This window comes from Condylura cristata, unplaced genomic scaffold (genome assembly GCF_000260355.1).
Source record: "Condylura cristata isolate star-nosed mole 26May11 unplaced genomic scaffold, ConCri1.0 scaffold00017, whole genome shotgun sequence".
Classification (NCBI taxonomy): Eukaryota; Metazoa; Chordata; class Mammalia; order Eulipotyphla; family Talpidae; genus Condylura; species Condylura cristata.
Genome location: NW_004567118.1, coordinates 22,179,302 through 22,187,137, shown reverse-complemented (window position 1 = coordinate 22,187,137; position 7,836 = coordinate 22,179,302). Strand labels below are relative to the sequence as shown.

The 7,836-nt window shown below is 53.1% G+C and overlaps 1 protein-coding gene across 4 annotated transcripts in view; it reads right to left on the bottom strand.

Moving 5' to 3' along the window:
* Positions 1 to 243: 243 nt before the first annotated feature.
* Positions 244 to 7,836, bottom strand: part of EPN2 (epsin 2) — a 77,229-nt gene continuing 69,636 nt past the window's right edge. For 3 of the 4 annotated variants that reach the window (XM_004684558.2, XM_012726361.1, XM_004684557.2), the window contains 4 exons: positions 6,933 to 7,100; positions 6,269 to 6,355; positions 4,070 to 4,285; positions 244 to 2,997 (listed from right to left, as the gene is read on the bottom strand). In XM_004684558.2, coding sequence (XP_004684615.1) covers positions 2,708 to 2,997; positions 4,070 to 4,285; positions 6,269 to 6,355; positions 6,933 to 7,100 — 761 coding nt within the window. In that variant the 3' untranslated portion in view covers positions 244 to 2,707. Of the gene's footprint in view, positions 2,998 to 4,069; positions 4,286 to 5,513; positions 5,602 to 6,268; positions 6,356 to 6,932; positions 7,101 to 7,836 lie in introns of those variants that run through there. The other variant, XM_012726362.1, reaches the window with a different exon arrangement.

Here is a 7,836-nt window from a genome sequence, read left to right as displayed (position 1 = left end):
TGGAGAATTGCTCCCGCTGATCAGGCCACAGCCAGGAATAAGCCCATGGCTGACACAGCCACCACCACACCTCTGCACCCATCACAGTGTCAGTGTCCCAGGGCTGCCTCCCAGCCTGGTCCTTCCCTGATACCCAGAGGACCAAGCAGGCACCCAGCGGCTCAGGCAGAGGGCCTAGCCACCCCTCTCGTGTGGTGGACTGACAAGATGAGAGTGGGGGAAGGACACAGCCAGAAACAGTTGTCATGATACAAATGATAAATTATATTTATACAGTAAATAAGTATCAATAGTCAACACAAGTTCAAAACCAGACACCGGCCCCTAGGACTGAGGAAACAGCTGGATGACACCTACCCCGGTGCCAGTCAGGAAGGAGCAGGACAGCATGTGTGCAACACACGTGGCAGCGGCCGGTGGCTTCATGATCAGTGCAGTGGGCAACAGTGACAAGGCGCCAGGGCATAGGCCTGTGCTGGGCGGCAGGGCCAGAGTGTTCTTGGGCCTCCGTGGCCGTGGCTATAGCGCTGGGGCCTCAAAGTCACGTGAGGAAGGGCTCTCGTCTGTTAGAAAACGATCACTGACCCACGTGGGTGAGTGTGGTCTGTGCACTGTGAGGCGGTCCGGGTGCGCACCAAGTGAGGGAGAAAGCACCTTCCTGGGAAGCCGCCTGCCCCATCCTCCCTGCCTCCAGCCTCTCCGGGCCTGAGCCCAGACCGGCCTCCGAAATGCCTCGGGAGCCCCAGCTCCCCAGTTCTGGCTGATCAGGGGCTCTGCGATGGCCCTGGGGGAGGGGAGGAGAAGGGGTGCAGCAGCTTTGAATTTTTTTAAACGGGAAGAAGAGTGGCCTGAGCGGGCAATTCTGAATCAGCCTGTATACCGCTGGGTATACAGCAGTATGCATCTCCCCGGACCCAGCGGTAAGGGCCAGACCTCCCCTGGAACCAGAGGCGTGAGGAGGAGGCCGCGCCAAGTGTGGCTGCCAGCGGAGCGAGTCGAGAAGTCCACAGTGAGAAGCAAGACTGAAAGCCCAGCCAGGCAGGCTGACTGTACTCGGATTCAGGGCACACGTCCTCTCTCTGGGAGGAAAGCAAGTCCCTTCTGACCTGTAATTCACGACAATACTTTAAGTGGTGGGTGGTGGGGAGGAAAGCAGGAGGTTGGGAACAGGAGATAATTAGTGCGTTTGTTAAACGTTATTGTGTGAGACTGCTCTCATCCTTCCCCTCCAAAATAAGAGATGATTATTTTAAAATCTGCAACCTGTATCTGGAGTGAGCGGGTGGGTGGGTCAGGGCCAGCCCTGGGGCCACACCCTGGGTGAGGAGGGGGCACCCACTGGGAGCCAGGGGCGACGAGCCGCCGCTCCCAGGTGACTGCGTCCCAAGCCGTCCCCATCTTCACCCTGAGTGTGGATTAAGACAGGAAATCACAGACACACAAGGTTCAAGATGGCGCTTCCAGCTCAGAGGCCCTGCGCTCGGAGTCCTGGTCGGTGCTGTGCATGCCTTCAGTTACAAAAGGAGTTGGCGGGTAGAAACTGGTGCGTCTCATTCACACGTTAGGTTTTCTTTTAAACTTTCTTGATGTTGGTTTATCAGTAAGAAAAATAGCCTCTCTTAGGATCTAGCCAAAAAAGGCAGAGTTAATCAGTTTGGTGATTCACAAAAAAGGGGAAGTTAAAGAAAGGAAAAGGCAACTGGAGGCTAGGATTTTTTTTGTTGCTGTTATAGTTTTTTTTTTTAAATAAACATCATCTTATATGTGTAATCAAATTCCCATATTTTTTCCTATAAAGAATTTGCTTTAGTTTTTCCATAAGGCATTTTTTTTTGTCTCTTTAAATTTTCTTACAGAGTTAAAACCATAAATAAGATTTAAACCACTGACATGACAAGTGCCAATACCTTAATTCAGCCAGACCTGGTAAATTCTATCAAAACTAGACAGTTAAATAAGAACCACGTTATAAAAATATTAGCCAAAAAAAGACTATTAGATAATTCTGCAAACTCAAATATGAAACTGTACTAAACAAAATATGTGCAAACGTATACAAGCATAGAGCCACGTGGCAGGGTTATGCTCAGATTAGTTTAAAGCTTGCTCTAGTGGATTTTATTCAAGAGTTGTCCACGGTGGTGGTGGTAACTTTGAACTCACATGAGTCAAAGAGAAATCAAATATGCACAACCACATCCCCAAAAGTGTCTAAAGGAGCCGACCCTTCTTTCCAGCCCCACCTGGGGCTGCCTCGGGTGTTGCTAGGGCTGGGGGTAGACATGAGGGGACCGTCCCAAGTCCTGGGCTAGGCAGTGTCCCAGAGACCCTAGGGGGCAAGGGCGACACTGGCCCCTGCTGCCTCATCCAAGGCGATGGAGAGCCGGCCAATTTTCATGGGTGCCAGGACCCGAGCTGGGGAGGAGGTGTGCAGGGGCGGCCAGGCTGGGCAGGAGCCCTCCAGCGCGACGTGAGCTGGGACAGTCCCCACCTCAGGAGGCTGGCTGCTGTGTCTGCTGTCTCACCATGCCAGGCACAGAACCTGAGGGTCCAGCTGTAAAGACACCCTTTTGATCAGGAAGCCAGATCTAGGAAGCCCTAACATCCCCTCCCACCTCTCAGACACCATTCCACAACACGAGTCCCTGCTCGGCATCCTCGGGCACATGCCCTGGGCATTCACTCTGCGGGGGGCAAGGTCCAAGCACTAGAGAAGGAAGGGGTTGGTTGTGCCGGTGGCCTGAGCAGCCGATGGGGAAATGCCCACACTGCCCACCATGTTCATTGTGGTGGGGCCCAGGGGCGTCAGGGAGGAACCGCTGGCCCCCAGAGCTGGGTGTGAGGCGGTGGAGGTCATAGCCACAGGCTCCACACCTGGGCCAGGCCCAAAGGACGTGCTGGTCCCCAGAACAGGGCTTCCCCGAAGCTGGTTGAGGGTCAGCGGCTGCGGCTGGTTCACCTGGAAGGGGTTGACAGGAGTTGACGCCGTGGCTGCACCTGGGGAGAGCCGGAGAGAGCAGTGGCTAGTCAGAACATCACCAGGTGCAGAGGAAAAGGGGCCAGGGGGGCAATCACATCCTCACCCCCCTTCCTGTGGGGACCATAGGATGTGGTAGGAGCCAGCTCTTCATATACCCCATTTCTGCCCTAGAAGCCCCAACCTCAACTCTTTTAAGTCCTGTATTTCTCTTCTACAGGGGCCTATCAAGGACTGTGGCCCAGATCGTCGGTTCCCTTCAAGGCACAGGTCTGAGGCTGAACACTCTGAACAAGACATGGTCGTGCCCATGGAGAGCCCACGGGCAGGCTGTGGAGAGGGAGGGAGGCTTCCTAGATTGTTACCTGAGCAGGGTGCTGAAGGGAAATTCAGTATCTCACTGAAAAGAAGAGGGAGGGCGTTCCCAGTAGGGATGGACTGTGTGTGAGGTATGTTAAAAGCGGGCAGTGGAGGGTCTATGCACACACAGAGAGGAAGGGTGGGGCCACAGTGGCCCTGGACATGAAAGCAAGACCTTGGGGCTCATTCCACAGCCCTTGGAGGCCCTAAGGGTGCAGAGCAGATGTTTAGATACCTGAGGGCTGGAGGGAGTGGGGAGAAGGGAAGGAGGACAGGATTTCCTTGGGTGGAGAAGACAGAATCCAAGACCAGGAATGAAGTGTGTCCCCAAAAAGGGGCATATTGGGCAGAACACTGGCTCTCCCTTATCCCAGCACCACCCTTCTCCAAATGACCAATAACTGGAGTTTGCTGAAGGGTCCCACTGGCTGGGGACACCAAGCCAGGGCAGCTTCTGCGGCTGTCTCAACTAAGGAGGGGGCTGTTTTCTACCTCTACCCACCCTCAGATGAACAGCAATTTCACACTCTACCCCCCAGGCTCTGGAGAAAGTAGGGTCCAGGATTGGCTCCACCCCTCCCAGCCCTGAGACTAAACGCCCCTGAGCGTGGTGCCCAGGTACAGATGGCCGTGAGTGGAAGAGCCCTCAAGGTGGGAAGGAGGTGAAGGCCCAGGGGCCTGCAACCGCTCACATTCACGGGAGCAGCAGGCAGCCAGAGGCGGCAAGCATACCTGGTGCCAAGAAAGGGTTGAGGGACTGGGCCGGCGGGGCTGGCCTGGTCACCAGTGAGTCCAGGTTCACCAGAGCCGCATTGGGGCCCAGGAAGGACTCGGGTGTCTTCCGGGCACTGTTGGACTTGCTTGAGGTGACGGTTGGGGGCTGAGACTCAAACAGGTCAGGGCTTGTAGTTCCATTGTTTTGGGGTGGTGGAGAGGCCACCTTCTCAGCTATAAGACAAGGACACACACAGGCCTGGTGAGAGTGCAGCGTGGGGCCCAAGACTGGTGCATGCAACACTGCCACCCCCAGAGCATCCAGAGCCGAACACTGACATCCCCGGATGCAAGATTCCCAGGGGGCCCCAGGCTGTATAGAGGATGGGATGTTCATTGCAGTGTAGTTTCCAACATCCCCGAACTGGAGATAGTCAGCTACAGGGCAGGTTACTTATCTACTGTCCACATAACCACCCCCAAGAATGCAGGGGCAGAAGAGATTCGATGAGGAAGCAGAACTGTGTTGCAATATTAAGTGAGAAAAGTGGGGGACATCTCAGTCTGAATAGCACCAGCTTCCAAAAGTATTAGGATGTTTGGCTTGGTGGCTTCTTCATATTTTCATTTTCTAAATTTTCTGCAATGAACATAATTTCTTGAGAGTAAGAAGAAAGCAAATTACTATTTTTTAAAATTCAGCCAACAGGGGGTGTGCTAAAACACACCAGAGGGAAAGTGGTTGCTTTGCCAAGATGCAACATGGCAGTGGGCACAGAGGTTCTTAAAAATGGTCATACTCTCCACATAGTAATCCCATTTCTAGGACTCCAGTCTCAGGAAATAATGCAAAATGTGAACAAAGATTTAAGCACAAAGATGTTCACCACAGCATTATTTACTTTAGCAGAACCTGAAATCAACCTAAAATGTCCTCCCCAAATTAGTAATTAAATTAATACTGAGCCATACAGACTACATAGCTGTGAACTATTTTCTCAAGAATTTTTAATGTTAGGAGAAAAAGTCTTCAATCTGTAATTCCACAAAAGTCAGGGGGGCGGCAAGATTCAACTCTGACAGCATGAGCTGAACAATAACAAGACTGTATTTAAGAGCTCAGAGCAAGCTGGAAGGTAACAGTGGCTGAGGTAGGTGGAAGGATCACAGATTTTCTTTTTTCTTCCATAAACTTCCCAACTGCTTTACGATGGGATACTTCTAGAATCAGGGGTAGTACTCTGCTGGTCCACAGACAATGCCTGCCTTCTCGTTAAGAGGCAGGGAGGGTCGGGCAAGGACAATTAGGTTGTACACGTTGGCCTGTGGGAGAAGACACTGGAATCTTGGCTTTTTTTTTTAAATGCAGCAAAAGAAAGACCCCAAGAAGCAGAACAGCTGACTGGTTCCCTGAGCACAGAGGGGACAAAAAGGGTTGTCAGAGGTGACAAGCTGCTCGTACCTTAGACCAGGACAGGCCAGGCCTGTAGCTGCAGCTGAGGGGAAAGGCGGAGGAGGTGGGAGGGAAGTGGGAGAGCACAGGGAAGAAGCTGAGAGGAAAGAGAAAGGAGACAAGTTGCTCTACAAGGCTGGGACGTGTGGCCCTGGACAGACGCTGCCTGGCTGTCCCCAGCGACACTCAGGAATGTGTGAAGAAGGCATCCTAGACCTCTGCCCCTCCAGGCACAGTCTCTGCAGCCCACCTTGACCCCTCCCAACCCAAAAACTTAGGCATGGGAAAGCTGGGCCTGGAGACTTGACTCTGAACCCTGGACAGAGGAGCTATAAGGGGCAGGTGGGACCTGCAGCCTTAGGATGAACAGGGGCAGCCATACTTGTCCATGCCCAGAGATGGGACTGTCTGGGAAAGGTGGTACCTCTAGAGAATGGAATGGTAGGAGGTGAATGGAAATGCCAGCTCAGACTTGGGGGGGAGGGGATGCAGGCTAGGGAGCCATGGGGCTCCATCGGGGTAGTGAGGCTGGGACAGAGGTGACAGGCAAGAAACAGAGGGCCCAAGACAAGGAGAGGGTAAAAGGAAAACTCAATCTCACGACATTTCACTGCTGGTAGGTACGTTCCCATAACTAAACTCTTGCAGCTTCCATGATAAAACATAAATGCAAGAAGACAGGTTTTGAAAGGTGATTATTATTTCAATAACTGGACTAAATCAAATGCACAGAATGTTACAGAAGCCACTGTACCTTTACATACCTGTTTTCTTTGAAGTTCGGAGGTTGTCAAATTCTGAAAAATCATCTTTAATGGTACCATTCAAATTACTGAACAGCTCAAAGGCCCCTGCAAGAACATAAAGGCCAGTGACTATGGGTGTATCATGACTTCCTGCTCCCACTTCCCAGTCTACAACCTGGGGGTGGGTCAGAGTGGGGGCTTCTCCCAAGGGCAGGGGCAGGGAAGACAGAGCTCCACCCACATCATGGCTCAGGGTTACCTGGTAGTAGGGCGGTGGCCTCAAAAGGGCCTGGCCAGGAACCCTGACCTCCCTGTGCATGGAATGGGGCACCAGCCTACCCCTCCTCCCACCACCCCCCAACCCAACTTAAGGAAGGATCACAGTGTTGGGCAGAAACTTCGGAGCTGGATCTGGAAGCCTGGAAAGAGCCTGTGGGAAGCTACCATAGGAGGAGGCAGCCTGCCCACAGCATCTTCAGGAATCTTCCTCTACAGGGAGATGCAGGTACCAGAACTCACCTTTCACACTGGATGCTTGGCATCATGCAACCGGGGTCAAAGGTTGCAGGAAGAAAGACTATAGAAAGTGGAGCCATACCAAGAAGCCAGGAGGGGGCAGAGGCTGGGCTAAGGGCAGAGGCTGGGCAGAGGCTGGGACCAAGTTGGGGTACTGAGGTCTCACCAGAGGTGGATACAGGCTTTGTGGCTGATGCTACAGCCCAGGCATCAGCTGTTTTCCCAGCACTGGGGGCAGACTGCTGCGGGGCTGCCCAGGGGTCTGAGCTCTTACAGACAGAGTTGGTGCCGGTGGGAACACCCCATGGGTCCACAGAGGCTGCTGACTTGGCACCTGTAGGAAGGCAGGGCAGGGCTTAGAGAGGCCAGGAAAGTCCCGTGCCCTTGAGCTAAGAAAAAAAAAAAAAAACTCACTGTAAGCTATGTAGGCCTTGCTAGGGTCTGGAGAGCCAGCCAGCAAAAGGTGCTGTCCTGGGGCCCTCCCTGGTAGCAAACACCGCATTAAGAAACTCTCCGAAGCCACTGAAGTACGAGTTTGATCCCTGGCCAGGGAGCTGACCCGCATGGCGCGGCAGGTCTCTCCTGACCCACCTGCTGCTCCCCTCAGCAGTCTACTTTGTCAATCTGCCTGTTCTGCACCCCACTCTGTTTCTGATGAATCCTCTCACCGCCCCTGCACCTCTGGCCTGTACCCCAGTTCTGTAAGCATAAATAAATAAACCTTTTAAAAAAAGATGCTGTCCGATGCCAGCATGAGAAGAGCTGGTAATGTCACTCTGCAGAGTGTACTGGGCCAGGACAGCTCTCTGGGAGGGAGCAAGCTCCCAGCCGCTGGAGCTCTTACTCCCTGAGCTAAATTCAAGCCCACCTCTTCCAGAATCCACGTTCCCTCCCCCGGCTTGTAACATTCTGCCTCAGGCCCCAGCAGCAGGTCTCTTCCCTCTGGCTTTGAGCAGTTTCTGCTTTAGACAGAAGGGCATCACAGAGGATGAGTACAGCATAAAGGGGACAAAAAAACCAACACTGACGTGCTGACCACTAAACTGGGTCACAGCTGGCTTTTTTCCTTA